General features: G+C 49.2%; 1 protein-coding gene across 1 annotated transcript; it reads right to left on the bottom strand.

The window, feature by feature from the left end:
• Nucleotides 1–2,829: 2,829 nt before the first annotated feature.
• On the bottom strand, nt 2,830–3,564 carry LOC134434487 (olfactory receptor 14J1-like; the record flags this gene model as incomplete). Its single annotated transcript, XM_063183141.1, has 1 exon — nt 2,830–3,564. A coding segment is annotated over one exon (735 nt), but the record flags the coding sequence as incomplete, so codon positions are not given.
• Nucleotides 3,565–19,094: the final 15,530 nt, after the last annotated feature.

The raw sequence follows: 19,094 nt of genomic DNA, 5'->3' as shown, positions 1-19,094 counted from the left end.
GGATCCATCCTAGGGGGATGAACGAGCTGGTGGATGAGCTCCCCAAGCTGCTCTCCATCATTTACCATCAGTCCTGGCTCAGTGGGGAGGTCCCAGAGGACTGGAGGTGCCAGTGTGAGCCCATCCCCAAGAAGGGCTGGAAGGAGGATCTGGGGAACTCCAGGCCTGTCAGCCTGACCTGGGTGCCCGGCAAGGTTATGGAACAGATCACCCTGAGTGCCATCCCAGGGCACCCACAGGATGGCCGAGGGATCAGAGCCAGCCAGTGTGGATTTAGGGGTGGCAGGTCCTGCCTGACCAACCTGGTCTCCTTTTATGACCAGGTGACCCACCTATGGATGCAGGAAATGCTGTGGATGTTGTGTGCTTGGATTTCAGCAAAGCCTTTGACACTCTCTGACAGCATTCCTTGGAAAAGCTGCAGCCCACAGCTTGGGAGATTTAAGAGCTGGCTGGAGGCTGGGCTCAGAGAGTGGTGGGGATGGTGCTGCACTCAGCTGGTGTCCAGGCACTGGTGATGTCCCCCAGGGATCTGTGTTGGGCCCAGTCCTGTTTAATATCTTCACTGATGATCTGGCTGAGGGGATCGAGTCCACCATTCACAAATTGCAGATGACACCAAGCTGGGTGTGAGTGTGGATCGGCTGGAGGGCAGGTAAAGAAGACACAGCCTTAAGCTGCACCTGGAGAGGTTCAGGCTGGATAATAAGAAGTTCTTCACAGAAAGGGTGAGTGGGCATTGGAATGGGCTGGCCAGGGAGGGCGTGGCAGAGTCACTGTCCCTCTCCAGTGGCACTTAGTGGCATGGTCTGGGTGACGAGGCAGTATTATGGCATTGGTGGGATTGAATGATCCCAAAGGTCTTTTCCAGGCTATTTGATTCTGTCATTCTGTGATGACTGGGGGACGCTGGGGCCATCGTGACACTGCAGGGCCTCGTGGAACTAAGAGGACCATGGTGACACCATGCAGCCCCACAGAACCAGGGATCCACTGTGGTGCTGTAGGGCCAAATGGAACCAGGGAGTGCACCGTGACACTCTGGGTCCTCATGGAACCACAGAGACCATTGTGACACTGCAGGGCCTTGTGTAACCAAGGAGTTTCACCATTTTGACACTGTAAAACCAAAGAGAGCATTGGGGGACTCCAAAGCCCAGCAGAACCAAGGGGACATTGTGACACTTCAGGGCCTCATGGAACCAAGGGGACATCGTGACACTGCAGGATCCTGTGTAATCAAGGGACCACTGTGACACGATGGAGCCTCAAGGAATCTGCAAGAATGTTGTGACACTGTGTGGCCTCGTGGAAACAAGGAGTCCATTGTGACACTGAGGAGAGTTGTAGAACCACAGAGACCATGGTGACAGTGTGGGACCTCATGTTACCATGGGACCATTGTGATACTCTTGGGCCCCATGGAACCAAGGGGCCACTGTGAAATTGCAACACCAATGAGAACATTGTGACACTGTGAAGCCCCATGGAACCAAGGAGTCCATTGTCACATTTTGGACCACCATGGAACCAAGGAGACCATTGTCTCTCTACATGGTCTCATGGATCCAAGGAGACCAGTGTTACAGTGCAGGGCCTGGGATAATCAAGAGGCCATTGTGACAATGAGGGGCCCCATGGAACCAAGGACATCTTTGCAGATTACACCAAACTGGATGTGAGTGTTGATCTGCTGGAGGGTAGGAGGGCTCTGCACAGGGCTCTGGACAGGCTGGATCCAGGGCCCAAATCAAACAAGGTCAGGTTTAACAAGTCCAAGTGCTGGGTTGTGCACTTTGGCCACAACAACCCCTGCAGCACTACAGGCTGGGGACAGAGTGGCTGGAGAGCAGCCAGGCAGAAAGGGACCTGCAGGGAGTGATGGACAGCAGGCTGGACATGAGGCAGCAGAGTGCCCAGGTGGGCAAGAAGGCAAATGGCTCCTGGCCTGGATCAGGAATGGTGTGGCCAGCAGGAGCAGGGCTGCTGTACTCAGCATTAATCTGTGCCCAGCTCTGCACACAGACATTGCTGCTGCAGCTCCAGAGAAGGCAACAAAAGGGCATCTCTGCAGAAAACTCTGCTGGGAGATCCTTTAGTTCTATTAAAGCCACCAACAGTGCAGCTCCTCATTGACACAATCGGTGGCTCAAGGGAAGGTGGAGAAAAAAAAAATGAGAAATGGCAAAACAATGGTTTTATTTTATGGACAATATTGAAAAACTAAAACAGGGGAAAAAAGAACAAAGCCAAAAGAACTATCAAAGATTATTTATATTACAAATTATTTATATTATGAAATAATTATATTACTTGGCCTGTCCCTGCTGCAGCCCCGGCACTTCCACCCCCAGGGCTCTGCCCAGCCCCGAGAGCACTCAGGCCCTACAGCAACACAAGGGCCAGGAGGGCAGCAGGGCAGGGCCACGGAAGCAGCCCTGGCAACACCAAGTGCTGCTGCTGCTGGGCACAGCTGCTGGGCCAGCCCTGATCTGCCCCAAGCCCTGCACACAGGCTGTAGCTCCAGAGAAGGCAACACAAGGGCATCTCTGCAGAAAACTTTGCTGGGAGATCCTTTAGTTCATTTAAAGCCACCAACAGTGCAGCTCCTCATTGACACAGTCTGTGGCCACAGGGAAAGTGGAGAGAAACAAAATGAGAAATGGCACAAGGAATGGCTTTATTTTGTTGACAATATGAAAATATTAAAACAAAGGAAACAGATCTCCAAAATGAAACCAACAAGAAGTATCAAAAATGAGTTTTATTACAAGTGATTTGCAGAAATTGACCAACAGTTAAATGTTTCTGAAACCATCCAGTCATCAGTCTCCACACGGCAGCCTTGAGCTCCTGGTTCCTCAGGCTGTAGATGAGGGGGTTCAGTGCTGGAGGCATCACTGAGTACAGAACAGACAGGGCCAGATTAAGGGATGGGGAGGACATGGAGGGGGGCTTCAGGTAAGCAAATGCTGAAGTGCTGACAAAGAGGGAAACAACAGCCAAGTGAGGGAGGCAGGTGGAAAAAGCTTTGTACCGTCCCTGCTTCGAGGGCATCCTCAGCACAGCCCTGAAGATCTGCACATAGGAGAAAACAATGAACACAAAACAACCAAATACCAAACAGACACTAAATGCAATGAGCCCAAGTTCCCTGAGGTAGGATTTGGAGCAGGAGAGCTTCAGGATCTGTGGGATTTCACAGAAGAACTGGCCCAGGGCATTGCCCTGGCACAGGGGCAGGGAAAATGTATTGGCCGTGTGCATGAGGGCATTGAGTAAGCCACTGGCCCAGGCAGCTGCTGCCATGTGGGCACAAGCTCTGCTGCCCAGGATGGTCCCGTAGTGCAGGGGTTTACAGATGGACACGTAGCGGTCATAGCACATGATGGTCAGAAGGGAAAGCTCTGCTGAGATGAAGGACACAAAGAAAAAGACCTGTGCAGCACATCCTGAGTAGGAGATGTTCCTGGTGTCCCAGAGGGAATTGTGCATGGCTTTGGGGACAGTGGTGCAGATGGAGCCCAGGTCAGTGAGGGCCAGGTTGAGCAGGAAGAAGAACATGGGCGTGTGCAGGTGGTGGCCGCAGGCTACGGCGCTGATGATGAGGCCGTTGCCCAGGATGGCAGCCAGGGAGATGCCCAGCAAGAGGCAGAAGTGCAGGAGCTGCAACTGCCGTGTGTCTGCCAATGCCAGTAGGAGGAAGTGCCTGATGGAGCTGCTGTTGGACATTTTCTGTGTCTTGGCATGGGGATCTGAAAGAAAAGTAATCATGGAATACTTGGGTTTGGAGAGGACTTTAAATATCTCAGCACAGCCTGTGGGCACTTTCCCCCCCTGCCTGCTCAGGGTGCTGCTGCCTGGAGCTGTCTCTGCCAGCCGCTGCTTCCCTGTGCCCAGGGCTGGGCTCTGCCAGTGCTGCCAGAGCCCAGCCCAGTTCTGGGGACTCAGCTCTGCCCTGCAGACCCCTCCCAGCTCAGACACTGCCCAGGGGCAGCTCTGGCTCTCCAGGCTCTGATGGCTCTGTCAGAGCAACCCTGAGGAGGCTGAAAAAGCAAAACTGATGCAGCTTCTAGGGGGCCCTGTACAGGTTTCTGTCACTGCCTGGCTTAGTAAGATCTGAGAAAAAGCTATTTTCTTTTTCTGAACCTTAACTGAGAGATTAATATCAATGTGCAATTTTTCATCCTGGCAAGAGAAAGCAGTAGAATAAAAAAGCAAGATTTTCCAAATTATGCAGACCCAGACTTGCTGTGCTTCCTGTATAACCTACTTGGAAATATTCTATAGTTAAATGTCATGCTGGGAGCAGTCCTGAACAATGCAGCATCCTCATCACACAAAGAAAACACTTCCAAGCCTGACCAGCTGTCTCCTCCCACCCAGACCTTGTTCCCCCATGCTGCGAGCAGCTGCCAGGGCTGCTGAGAGCTGTCCCTGGCAGCCAGCAGACTCCCTGCCCCAGCACAGCGCCCTGGGCTGCAGGACCCTGCTTTGCAGGACAGCCCTGGGCACCCCTGGCTGCTCTGCACAAGAGACAATCAGAGAATGTACTCACAGGGTCTGTAGGCATTGGGATGTTCCAGCTTTAGGAGATGGTTCCAGGAGCTGCAGCTGCATTGTTCTGCAGCCAGAGGTTCCTGTGCCAAGGGCTGGCAGAGATTCTGCCCCAGGCACTTCTCAGCCCCTTCCCAGCCCTGACTGATTGAAGCTCTCTGTGCCTCTGTGCTGTGCCTGGGGTGGCTGCAGGCAGTGCCCCAGCCCTGCTGGGCTGGTGAAAAGCTGCTCATCAAGAGAAATGTGCTTTTGAATCTTTTCTTGGTTACCAGGAGCTGCCTCTGTGCCAGAAGCCCAGCCCAGCTCAGCAGCACAGACACAGCACAAGGACATTAATGAGCCTCTGGGGCTTTGTGCTCAGGCCCTGAACATCAGTCCCTGAGAGGGAGCTGAAGAAACCTCTCCAGAACTCCAAGGCAGAATCCAACTCCAAAGTTTCTTGGACTTTTAATGGGTCCCACTGAAGGACACAACTGAGAAAGTGTCCCCAGGCCCCTGGCAGAGCAGAGAACTGGAGGCAGTGATGACAGGTGGGGACAAAGAGAAGGCAAGTCTTGGTGCCCTGGGGAACAGCAGTGTCTCTGCCACCAAGGGCTGTGAGGAGACACCTTGTCCTGAGGCCCTGGGGCCTCCTGGCATAGCCCCAGCCAGGCTGGGCACTGTCAATGCCTTGTCCTGCCCTCAGTATCCCCTCCTAACCCACATCCCAGTGGCCTCAAGGATCTGCTGGAAGGAGTCCCTGGGGAGCCTTGCTCAGCGATGGCCCTGGGGAATCCTTAATGCTCCCTGTAGGGACTGCAGATTGGGTTTGGGTTTGGCTTTTGCCTTGGAGTTTCTGAGATTGTGCAATCATGGCCTCCAATTATCTGCGTTAATTAGTCCCTGGAGAGGCTTTCTCAGTAACAACACTCATTGGGGCTCATTAGTACTTCAGCTTATATAAGTTATTTTAAGGTACTTGGTGTTTCCCTTTTGATACTGACTCTGTCGGAGGTTTGTGCAATCATGGCCCCAATTCTCTGTTTTAACGAGTCTCAGGAGATCTTTGTACTGATACTCAGGGGGGCTCATTAATGGTTAAGGTTTTTAACGTACTTTATGGATTTAAGAATACTTTTAGGTAATTTTAAGGATTTTCTTGCCCACACTGAGTATCTGAAAGGTTTTTGTGCCGTCCAGACCTCCAGTTCTCTCCTCCAAGGAGTCCATGAGGAGCCTGTGTTGAGTATCTTCCCTCTTTCTGTTTTACTATCAAGATGGAACTGAAAGAATTTTGTAAGACTTTCTAAAAGCATCCAAACAAACATGAGACAGATAACAATACAACAACAGCTAAGAAAATTAAATGTCCTGTTTTAGATAGACATCATTCAACCCTTTAGTCCCTTGGATTGGAAGAGTTCATTGACCCAGTCTTTGTTTTCCACTTGAAGCTTCTTGAACTCTTCATTCAGTACTTGAATGCTCTTGTGGATTGACTCACTGCGGCTGGAGAGGTTCATGCAACACATGCCCTCAGAGTCTACACAGCCATGCCCCTGTGCCCAGAATAAAAACTCTATCGCTGTTCTGCAAGGTGGCATGTCTGATGGTCTCTATGTCTGAGAGCAGGCCACTCAGTGTGAGGGAGTAGCATTGGTTTACTCACTTAACAGGCACCCAAGATGGTCTGATTGTCCTAAAGCTTTAGCTGCAGCCACCCAAGGCAGTCCACATTGGGGGTACTATGATGCAATACCTGGATTTAAAGCTTTCAAAGCCATCTCTTTGATATCATCCAATACTTCTCTCAGGACACCTGCTGCTTGATCATCTGGTCGGCTTTGCTGTCCTTCTCCAGCTAAATGGTTGATTGTCAATTCTGCCCTTTCCTCATTATTAGCATAGTCTACTATTAATTGATTTAGTAAACACTTCCATCCCCCTTCCCACAGGTTGTATCCTGTAGGAGACAACAACATGGTCCTAATACATTTTAAATCATAGGCAGTTATGATGTGCTGTAAACATGGCCCTCATTAGGTCATTAAAACAAAGTAAGTCCTTCCTATGGTCTTTAGCTGCCCTACACAGATCCTTGATTTCCCCGTAAACCAATGGCTGATAGCTGGGATTCTGCCGCCTTCTTTCATAACATATGGGGGCAATGAGGAGTTTTGAGACTCTTTGCCAGTGTCCTTTCTTAACTGCTTCCTTCCGAATCCTTTCCTAGGCACCTTCTGGGGTTGAGGGGAAAGGTGGCTCTGGGGAATCCAAACTGTCTTCCGGGGAGGAAGAATAACTTGGAGGAGAAACATTTGGATTAGAAATAGTGTGACAGTTGGGCTTAGTATCTGTGACCATAGGGTTATATTATTGCTGGAGGGTGAGGCAAAAGGCACTGTCATTTTGTCAGGTGTTGGGGAGGAAGGGCCTTGATTTACGATGGCAGACTTCTGGGGTAGAGTTCTGGAGGCATTGCCCAGGGTGAAAGTGGAATGATTGACAGTAGGGACATGACCCACAGTTGTGGGGATGGAGTCTTGAGGTTCGTTCAGGGCAGAAGAGAAGGTTGTGGTAGCAGGAAGTGGAGGAGCCAAGATGGAGGGAGGATGATCCGGCTCCCAAGCCACATTCAGGCTCCTTCCATCTTGAGTCTCCAGGGCATGATATTCCAAGACCACGCGGCCATTGCCATCTTGGACCATTGTGGAAGGTCTGAGAAAAGCATGTTTGATGGGAGGTTCTGAGTTAGGAGTTACCAATGGATTGAGTTTTTGAGACATTGCTTGCTGCTGAAGGGTCTCAAGGATGGTGTGGAAGATGGGGAGCATGTGGGCTGCAATGGGCTCTCTTTTGATCGAAAGGTTGTACAGTTTAAGTCCCCACTGAGTCCTAAAATTCAGTGGTATGGATTTCATCAGCAGAGGCATCTGGGAAATTTTTAATGATCCACCTCATGATTGATTTTAATTTGTTCTTTGAAAATATTTTGTCATGATCTGTTAGAACTAACTTAAAGCATCTATATATGCTCCTTTCTACTTTGGACATCTGGCTGCCCATTTTTCTCCTTCTCCGCCTTAGGGGCAACAGCCACCAGAGCACACCAAATCAATAATGGGACTTGGGTGCATATTGTAAAAACACAGTGGCAAAATGGGCAATAAATGTCTTGCATTTCCCCAAACCCCCTTCAAATCCTATGCAGGTGAAACTGTTTTTGCCCCTGCTGATCCTGGGCCGAGGTCCCTTGAAGCAACAATGAATCCGCCAGGCTCGCACAATTCAAAATCCTGGGGAGCACTGGCCTATCCATCAGCTAACCCCAGCTGACGTGACTGACCCAGGGAGGCCTGAATGTCATGGTGCCTGTTCAGGTGCCAAATGTCACAATGAGGGTGGCTGTGACAAACCTCTCTGAGTCCCTGACTTCAGCAGGGCAAGGGTGGCAAAAATGAAAAGGAGTGGGTTCGATGGAGTTTCCCAAAAAGAACTTTAATTACAGGGTGAAAAATAATAAATATGGAGAAGTCGAGCACGGTACGAGGCGCAGTATCCTAAAACCTGAGACAAAGACGGAGTCACAACATAGACACTTGGGGCTAGAAAAGTAGAACAATAGAAGAAACAAGTAACCAATAAACCAATACAGGAGTAGAACTTGGACAACTTAGCATAACAAAACTAAAGTCTTATGGGAAAAATCTCAAGCTCACCCTAAGTAAATGGAATGATTCCTAGAACTTGAAACTCACACCCAGTTCTTCCAGGGTAAAATCTGTCTGACTCTGAGTTACAGCTGGGCTAACTCCCACACCGCTGCTTTGTACTGGCCCCTTGGGACCATGCAGCCAAACGGAGCCGCAATGCTGTCCTTGGTTCCACAAGGCTCTGCAGTGTCACAATGGCCCCTTCATTTCACAAGGCTCTCAAATGTCACATTGGTCTCCGTAGGAAGGAAACCACAGAGCCCCAATGTTTCAGGAGCTGATGAAGAGCAGCCATCAGCAGCCAAAGCAAGCCTGACCTGTCTGTCCTGGCAGGTTTGCTTGAAGCAACCCTTGGAGATTTGAAATTACGAATGCGGAGTCGTAATTTAGAACATTTGTGCCTGGAAAAGAGGGATTTTTTTTTCCCATACAAAGAAAAGCAGAGAGCCCTTTCCAGTGTTTGGAAAATAGATGAGTGCTGCCACTCAGGAGTCAATGACCAGCCAGACTTGTCTGTCCTGGCAACTTTTGTCTGGCAGCAATCCTTGAATACACAGATATTTGGAGGTGGAATCGGAACTTTGGCCATGGATTCCTGGAAAAAATGAAGAGTTCTTTTCCATAAAAAGAAAAGCCCAGAGCCCCAATGTTTCAGGGGCAGATAGGAATGGCCTTCAGCATTCCAAGGTCAGGCAGACCTGTCAGGTGACCCCTGGGAAGCCAAGGCAGCCACACCTATTTCATGTTCCCTTGGTTCCACAGGGCCCTGCAGTGTCACAATGGCTCCTTGCTTCCATGGTGCCCTCAGGTGTCATAACGGTCACTTGATTACACAAGTCCTTAAGGATCTTAATGGTCTCGATGGTTCCACAAGGCCCCACAGTGCCATAATGGTCTATTGGTTCCATGAAGTCCCGCTGTGTCCAATGGCCCCTTGGTTCCATTGGGGCCCAGTAGTGCAACAAGGATTCCCTTGGTTCCACAACTTCCCATAGTGTCATAAGGGCCCCTTCCTTCCATGAGACCCTGCAGGGTCACAATGGTCTCCCTGATTCCATGGAGCCTTGCAATGCCACAATGTTCTCCATGGATCCACAGTGTCCTGCAGGATCACAATGGCCCTTTGGCTCCACAAGGCCCTGAAATGCAGCAATGGCCTCTTGGTTCTACAAAGCCCTGCTGCTTCACACTGGTCCCTTGGGACCGTGAGGCCCAACTGGGCCACATGTTCTTGGTTCGAAGAGAACAGAAAGATGTCCTTGGTTCCACGAGGCCCCAGAGTGTCACAGTGGCCCCTGGGATCCATGGTACCCTGCGGAGTCACAATGTTCCTCTTGGTTCCACAGTCCCTAAGTGTCACCATGGCCCATTGGTTCCACAATGTTCCGCAGCGTCACAATGGTCTCCATAGGAAGGAAACAAGTGAGCCCCAGTGGTGCAGGGGCAGTCACCATAGAAGCAGTCAGCAGAGGTCAAGTTTAGCCCAACTTGTGTCATCCTGGTTTTTTAACATTTTTTAAGCCTTCTGATGTTGACATTCTTCTAGTGAACTTTCTCACACACTTTCTGTAAATAATTCATTGTTTCGCATTCCTTTTATGGAGGAGGAGAGAGTTGAAGGGCTGTTGGTTTGACCAGTATCATTGGAGAGGTGTCACTGTCACCCTCCTATCCGCTGTCACTTTTGGAAAACTATAAATGTTGGAGTCAGAATATAAACTTCACATTTTTTCTTCACCTTGAGAACAGCGGTGTGCACTTCTGTTCTTTCCTGTCCTCAAGTGACATCAGGGGAGTGCCAAAGTGTACTGCAGCCTAGGCTGAGAAAGAGTCCAGATTGCCGGTGAGGTTTTATTGTCACCCCTCTTTGGTGCTTTGCCTGCTGTTCTTGGGGTAATGGCAACCACTGTGGGTTTCAAGGAGGATTCCCTCATTTTAGATCTCTGAAGGGGGGGTCCTGGAGTGGAAACAGGTTTCTATTTCCTGGAATGAATTTGAGCAATTGCTTCTGTGGACCCGAGAGCGAGGGCTTTTTTCGGACTCTGCAAAGCCGTTCTCCAAGGAGGAGTGGTCTCTCGTGCGGGTCCGCCTCATGGAGGCCCTCTTTGATGATTGCACCGTAGACGTGGGGTCGCTGCTGGTGCAGTGGAAAAAGTGTGAGGATCTTTGGCGGGGGTCTGGTTCTTGTACCCCTCGGAGTTCCCAGTGGAGCCCTTCTGTCTCGGACATGGACGAGGGGAAGTTTGAGTTTCTGTGCAATGTGGAGCTCTCTCCCCAGCCTGGGACGGTGTGCTGAGGGACGGGTCCAACACAGAGGATGGCGATGGTTCCCCCGGGGTGGATTTGGCTGTGCCAGGCTCCCTTGTGCTGCTCTGCAGTGATGCGGCTCCATGGGCTGCACCTCTCTCGGCACCCCTCCCCTCCTCCATGTCAGCGACAGGGGCCCTGCGCCGGTCTCGTCCTGTTGAATACATCTTTTCATTAAAATCCTTTCATTAGGATTTTTCCTCCTGAAGCTGAGACCTTTCAGTTACAAAGTGTAAACAATAGTTTTCTGCCGCTGTGCAATGCAACAGGTTGATCCCTGATTGGTCTCCTGTGGATGTTTGGATTTACTGACCACTCATAGCAGAGCTACTCTTGCTCTCTGACGAGACACAGATCTTTGTTATTCATTATTTTCGATTCTATTTTTAGCTTAGCCTTCTGAGAAACCTTTTCCTTTATATTACTTTTTAGTACAGTTATAATGTAGTATATATATAATAAAATAATAAATCAAGCCTTCTGATCATGGAGTCAACATTCTTGTCTCTCTCTCATCTTGCAAACCCTTGTGACCACCGTCACATCATCCCAGTCCATACTGGGTTTTCAGGCCGTGCTGGCACCTGTGCCCACCAAGGCGCCCCCTGCCAGGGCTGTGGCACAACAGGGCGCTGAGGTATTTACCTTTAGTGTGAATGCCAACACGTCTGGTGGGAGGCCGGTGGGTGCCTGGGGCCGTGGCGCTTCCTCACCGAATTTGTGGACACTTTCCGTGGTGCCAGGTGACCATGCGTCCGAGGAACCCCGAACGTTTCTGGCAAGAAGCCAAAACTAAGTCCAATGAGATGTCTGAGCCTGCCTCCTCAAGGCATCTGCAGGGTCATGGAGGGGGCTCCTCTGGCTGCAAGGGGTGCAGGGGTGAGTCGTGTTGAGTTGGCTCCCAGTCAATCATCTCCTCTTGTCCCTGTGGGGCTCAAGGACCGGGACACAGCAGGTGCTGTGGCTTTGTCGGAAGGTCCCCAGGCTTTCCCTATGCTCAGGGGTGTTACTCATAACACCCATGAACCGCTTTTGCATAAGCTGGAGAGGGAAGTCCATGATGTGGTTCCTCAGCATGGTTTGGAGTCTGCTGAGGTTATGCAGACTCTCGGGAGGGTTGCTATGGATGTGCTGACACCTCATGACCTCTGTCGTGTAGCACATTCTCTTTTTGACTTCGTGCAGTTTGATGTTTTTGAGACGAAGTGGGCTCGTTTGGCGGCCCAAGCGGTGGTGCAGAATGCTGCACTGGCGCCGCAGGACCCCAGGCATGTGGATGTCACTTACATGCTGCTGGGCACAGGGCTTTATGAAAATGCTCAGGGGCACGTTGGCTTCGATCCCCTTGTGCTTGACCAGTGCCACGCACTGGGCATGGCAGCGATTGTTCAGACCCTGGAAATGGCTGCTCCGAGGCAGCCGTTTGCGACCATTGGCCAGGGGGTTGATTTGATTAGCCTTTCATGGCATTTGCAGCAAGGCTGACTGCGTCTGTGGAGAGGCAGGTTCCTGATCCTGTGGCAAAGAGGATTGTGATTGCAAACCATGTGAGGTGTAATTGGAATGATGTTTGTAGTAGGGTTATAGTGGCTCTGCCTGGTTTTCCTACTGTCTCTCAGATGGCGGAGGCCTGTGCGGACATCATCCCCTCAGTTGGAAGCTGGCTGCCGTGGCTGCCGCTGTGCAGCCACTCTGGGCAGCACCACAGGGCAGGCAGCCACAGCAGGGGACTGCGCAGGCTGGCAAGAAGCAGGGGAAGAAAGCACAGAAGTTCAGATTTCCCATGTTCTTATGTGGTCGGTGTGGAAGGTCGAATCACATGTCCAATATCTGCAAGGGGACTGTTCATGTTAATGGCCAGGCTTTACCGTGCTCGGCAAATGTGAAGTGGAGCGTTCAGCAGGGATGTGCCCAGACACAAGCTTCTCTCCATACCCAGGAACCGATGGAGGTCTCCTTTGCCGGCTTGCTGCCAGCACGCGCAGATCAGCAGGTGTGGATGTCTGCAACAGTTGTCTTAGAATCCTGTAAAATACACAAGGTTCCCCTGGATGCCTTTGATCCCTTGGGTGGGGGCATGAGTGCTCTCCTGATGGGGAGATCTAGTGCCACCCTTCAGGGCATCATTGTGCCCCTGGGCTCATTGATGCAGATTTCACAGGGCAGATTTGTGCCATGGTCTCCACACCCACCCCCTCCCGTCACGATCCCGAAAGGGACGCGACTTGCTCAACTTGTTCCTTTTAAGTCCTCTGTTGGCAGGAGAGCTGACCAGTTGCATGTAGCTGGTGGCTTTGGATCCACTGGGCCGCCTCAAGTTCGCTGGACTGCTGTCCTGACAAAGGACCGTCTCGAGATGCTGTGCACCCTGTCTGTTCCTGGTGCGACGCCATCGGAAATCCACCTCCGCTGGCTTCTCAACAGCGGTGCTGACATCATGGTTCTCTCCCTTTCAGCCTGGCCCTCAGAGTGGCCCCTGGATCCAGTGGGGACATCTGTCGCGGGTCTGAAAGGGACAGCGCAATGCTATGTGAGCCTGCGGCCCATGCTGGTTGCGAACCCAGAGGGACAGACAGCCTGGGTTAGGCCTCATGTTACTTCAGCTCCTCCCAACCTCTGGGGGAGGGATCTTCTTCTGTCTGGGGTGTCGCAGGAAGGGGACCAGGACACCAGGTGGTTCATCACAGGTCCAGTTTATTGAAGAAAGCATCAAACACTTATACAGAAAATAAGCTTATGAATATTCTGCAAGCCAAGCAATCTATTGGTTAAACTATACCATGAACTCTTCCTCATTCCTTAGGCGTTACATCTCTCTTTTCTCATGTCTCTTTCACTATTTGTTATCCTACTACAGCTAGGCCCAAGGACACGCTATCTCACAGGTGCAGGACTTGGAATTAGCCACAGCTTTGTAATTTTCCAATCTCTAGCAGCTAAATTCCCAACATCTCCCCTGTTACTATTTTTTTAGAAAAGCAAAATTCTTTGGGCTAACTGTGTCACACTCTTTGCAACACAAAAATAGGCAATTCTAACAACTAAACAATATTCTCAGCTAGCAAGGTTTCTCCCTTACAAGGGATCTAAGCCAGGGAAACAAACAGAAAAGGCTATCACTATTTATAAGATATGCTATATAACAGTACAAAAAGGATTCTATGTGCTACAAGGCTCAAACAAAACTCAGGTGTGCTAATACAACCTACAAAAATAAGCTAAAGGAGTAACATGTGCGCAGGTTTCATCTGCATCGATTGTCTAGTAAGTTTGCTTTCTATTCTCAAACAGCAGATATGCTTCAAACAGGAACAGCTTTACTCACAAATGCTTCTGATTGTCTCTTCTAACTAAAGTTTCTCTGATGTTCACACAAGAACACCTTGCACACAATTCATAAAATAAACATCTATCATAAAAGCATAAATTTATCTAACATCATTTAAACTTAATAGTACCTCGAATTAAAATACTTAAAACATTTAAACTTAACAAAGCTAAACCTTAACAATATTTAACATTTAACGGCACTTAATAGATAATTTAACTTAAACTACTTAGTAACAAATAAAACTTACTATAGAAATAAAATATAGCATTTACTATAACTTACAGGCCTGATTCTATAATACTAAACTAAAACAAGTTTCTTCACGTATTTGCTGCAGCATTTTTATACTTAAATGCACTTAAACATAAAAAGGTTTTTTTCAAAGTATACTTGTGGAGAAATTCTTTTGAATTCAGTGCTTGCTTTTACAGTTATCACATCTAAACAAAGCTTAAAAAATACAAAAAACACACTCATTAAATCTTACTTACACAACCACTTTAACACATTTTTAAAATTTTAAATTTTTCAAAATATAATTTCATAGTTTAATGTTCCACCGATTAAAGTCTGTGATTCTGATGTTTAAAGTCTCTGTTAATACAGGTGATTTTAAGACAGCATAACGAATGCTGAGGCAATTCGGCCCAAATTTGACTCCCGCATTCACTATGCTGATTTGTCTTTCACAGTCCCTGCTAGGAAAAACAAAAGGGTTTTTCTAACTTAGGTGAGAAATGCTGGCGCAATGGTCCTTGGTGTCGTTTGTTTGTTATCACTTGTCTCTTAATTGTACTAGGAATCTTTCTTTTGTTGACAAGAGTCAGATTCATTACAGCTGTTAGATCTCAAACTGTAGCTTTTGCCCGCTGCAGGGCGGAGGGAGAAGCGCTCCTGCTTGAAAAAGCGCTCCAGTCCCGCGGCGGGTGTGTCGGAGCGGGCGAACCCCCCCGCACTGGGCTCTTTGTTTACTCGCCGGCAGGCTGACTCCGCTGCAGCCACCGCTGGTCGGGTCGTTCCCCCCGGTGGCTGCCACCACTACTGCCGCTGCGCCCATGCCGAGTTCGGAGCGGCACAGCCCTGCAGCCGCCCTGAGCCGCAGCTGCTGCTTTGCACTCAGAAACATGCTGAAGTGTATTGTATATCACCCGCCATGGCTTGCTCGGTTTCATTGCTGACTTATCATCTTCTAACACTGCTTCCCATAGTATATCCCCAAATTTTCTCAATTCCGAGAGTTCATAGACCGTATGTGGGATAAGGAAAATTTCTTCAGCGTATCCGTAGGCTAATAACAAATCTATCCCCTTTACCCCTCGCCATTCTAGATACCCGGTGAATAACTTATATGCTGCTTGCCTTTACATACCTCTTTCTTGAGCGCTCTTGCAGCTTTCCAGGCTCCGGCAGCACGTAAATGGCTTGAGTCACCGATGTGAACCCCAAGGGTGCGTCAAAATTCCAGCACCGTCCCGGCTGTGAAAAGGACCCAGCTCCAACTTCCTCAACCGTGGGACATTCTTTCCCCCTTTTTCTTTTAGTCGAGACGAGGGGTCAGCGTTAGGGGTCACCATTTGTCGTAGGAAGGAGACCAGGACACCAGGTGGTTCATCACTGGTCCAGTTTATTGAAGAAAGCATCAAACACTTACACAGCAAATAATAAGCTCATGAATATTCTGTAAGCCAAGCAATCTATTGGTTAAACTATACCATGAACTCTTCCTCATTCCTTAGAGGTTACATCTCTCTTTTCTCATGTCTCTTTCACTATTTGTTATCCTACTACAGCTAGGCCCAAGGACACGCTATCTCACAGGTGCAGGACTTGGAATTAGCCACGGCTTTGTACTTTTCCAGTCTCTAGCAGCTAAATTCCCAACACACCCCAAAATTACCCCCAAAAAATCCAAATTTCACCCCAAAATTTACCCCAAAATTATCTCCAAAAATCCCAAATTTATCCCAAAATTCACCCCAAAAATCCCAAATTCACCTCCCAGCACTGACCCTGCTGTGAGTGACCCAAAAACCCCAAAATTCACCCCAAAATGTCCCAAATTCACCCCCATAAACCCCCCAAATTTACCCAAAAATTCACCCCAAAAATGTCATAAAAGATTCCAAAATTCACCCCTAAATATCCCAAATTCACCCCAAAATTCACCCCAAATTCCCCCCCTGATGCTGAACCTGCAGGGAGTGACACAAAAATGTCCTCAAATGACCCCAAACCCCCAAGATTTACCCCAAAAAGTCCCAGAAATTCCCCAAAACCCCAAATTGAACTCCTGGCACTGACCCTGCTGTGAGTGAACCCAAAAAATCCCAAAATTCCCCCAAAAATCCCAAATGTCCCAAAATGACCCAAACTCACCCGAATTACTGCAATGACCCCAAAAGGCCCCGAAGTTTCCCCAAAATTAAACCCAAAATGTCCCCAATGGCCCCCAAAATATCCCAAAATTGCCCCTCAAATGTCCTCAATTGTCCCCAAATGCCCCCAAATCCCCAAAACTGTCCCCAAAATGTCCCCAAATGTCCCAAAATGACCCAAATTTGTCCCCAAATTGCCTCAAATTGACCCTGAATTGTCCCCAAATGTCCCAAAATGCCCCCAAAGTTGACCCCAAATTTTCCCCATAATTGTCCCCAAATTGTCCCAAAATTTCCCCAATTTGTCCCTAAATTTTACCCCAAAACGCCCCAAGTTTGCCCCAAGTTTGTCCCATAATTGTCCCTAAAATGTCCCAAATTCCCCCTAAATTTTACCCCAAAATGCCCAAAATTGACCCCAAATGTCCCCAAATGTCCCCAAATGTCCCAAATTTGCCCCAATTATCTCCAAAATGTCCCAAAAATGCCTCAAATTGACCCCAACAGTCCCAGAATTGGCCCCAAATTCCCTCAAAATGCCCCAAAATGCCCCAAGTTTGCCTCAAAATATCCCTGAATGGCCCCAATTATTCTGAAAATTGACCCCAAACTGTCCCCAAATTTTCCCCCAAATAACCAAGAATTGTCCCCAAAATTGTCCCCAAATTTGCCAAAAATTCAACTCCAAAATTGTCCCCAAAATGTCCCCAAATATCCTGAAAATGTCCCCAAATTTTCCCCAAAATTGTCCCTAAAACGTCCCCAAAATTGTCCCTAAAACGTCCCCAAATTGTCCCCAAATCCCCCAAAATTTCCTCATTTTGTTCCCGGAATTGTTCCTGAAATATCCCAAAAATGCCCCCAAAATTCGGACCCCAAAATTGTCCCCTAAGTGTCCCAAAACTGTCCCCAAATGTCCCCGGATTGTCCTCAAATGTTCCCCCAAATTTCCCCATTTGTCCCCAAAATTGTCCCCAAAATTGTCCCTAAAATATCCCAAAATGTCCCCAAATATTCTTAAAATTCCCCCAATTTGTCCCCAAAATGTCACAAAATGTCTCCAAATTTTCCCCAAAATAACCAAGAATTGTCCCCAAAATTGTCCCCAAATTTGTCCCAAAGTGTCCCCAAATCCCCCCCAAATTTTACCCCAAATTGTCCCCAAAAATGTCCCTAAAATTGACCCCAAAATGTCCCAAACTGTCCCCAAATTTTCCCCAATAAAACCAAGAATTGTCCCCAAAATTGTCCCCAAACTGCCCCCAAATTCTGCTCAAAAATTGTCCCTAAAATGTCCCCAAATATCCTGAAAATGTCCCCAAATTGTCCCTAAAATTGTCCCTAAAAATTGGCGGCCATTTTGGGACATTGGGGGGACATTGGGGGACATTGGGGACACTGAGACACCTGTGGGTGACACTTTGGGGACACTTTGGGGACACTGGGGGGGGCTGGTGCCACCCTGGTGCCACCCGTGGCCGTTTTTGTGTCCCTTTGGTGCCACCTGGTGCCACTTTGGTGCCATTTGGTGCCACTTTGATGCCACCTGGCACCACCTGGCACCCCTTGGTGACACTTTGGTGACATTTGATGCCACTTGGTGCCACCTGGTGCCACTCTGGTGCCATTTGGTGCCACCTGATGTCCCTTTAATGCCACCCGGTGCCATTTTTGTCACTTTTATGCCCCTTTAGGTGCCATTTGGTGCCACCTGGTGCCATTTTTGTCACTTTGGTGCCACTTTGGTGCCATTTGGTGCCATTTTTGTCACTTTGGTGCCACTTGGTGTCCCTGGGTGCCCCTCGGTGCAACTCTGATGCCACTCGGTGCCACTTTGGTGCCACCTGGCACTGTCTGGTGACACTTTGGTGCCATCTGGTGCCATTTAGTGCCACTTCATGTCCCTCTGGTGCCACTTAGTGCCACCTGGTGCCACTTGGTGTCCCTTTAGTGCCAGCCTGGTGCCACTTTAGTGCCACTTTGGTGTCGCGTGGCACCCCCCGGGTGACACTTTGGTGCCATTTGGTGCCACTCTTTGTTGCTTTAATGCCATTCAGTGCCATTTGGTGCCACTCTGGTCCCACTCAGTGCCACCTGGCACCCCCTGGTGACGCTTTGGTGCCACTTCATGTCCCTCTAGTGCCACCTGGTGCCACCTGGTGCCATTTTATGTCACTTTGGTGCCACTTTGGTGCCATTTTTGTCACTCGGTGCCACCTGGTGCCACTTTGGTGCCATTTGTGACAATTTGATGTCACTCAGTGCCACTCCGGTGCCATTTGGTGCCACCTGGTGCCACTCTAATGCCACTCAGAGCCACCTGGTGTCACTTTGGCCACTTAGTGCTACCCTGGTGCCACTTGGTGCCCCCTGGTGCCACTTGATGTCCCTTTAGTGCCACTCTGGTGCCATTTTTGCCACTTTGGTGCCACTCAGGTGCCATTCAGTGCCACTCTTCTCCAATTTGCTGCAATTTGGTGCCACCCGGTGCCATTTGACGTCCCTTTAGTGCCACTTTGGTGCCACTTTTTGTCACTCTGGTGCCATTTGGTGGCACCTGGTGCCAATCTAATGCCATTTGGTACCACTGTAATGACACTTGGTGCCACCTGGTGCCACTTTTTGTCACTTTTATGCCACTTGGGCGCCATTTGGTGCCACCTGGTGCCACTTCATGTCCCTTTAGTGCCACTTCGGTGCCATTTGGTGCCACTTTGATGCCACCTGGCACCCCCCGGGTGACACTTTGGTGACATTTGTTGCCACTTCATGTCCCTTTAGTGCCACTTTGGCGCCATTTGGTGCCACTTTTTGTCCCTTCAGTGCCAGTCG

The sequence above is a fragment of the Melospiza melodia genome, unplaced genomic scaffold, assembly GCF_035770615.1.
Source record: "Melospiza melodia melodia isolate bMelMel2 unplaced genomic scaffold, bMelMel2.pri scaffold_37, whole genome shotgun sequence".
Taxonomy (NCBI): domain Eukaryota; kingdom Metazoa; phylum Chordata; class Aves; order Passeriformes; family Passerellidae; genus Melospiza; species Melospiza melodia.
This window is presented reverse-complemented; position numbering and strand designations above follow the sequence as displayed.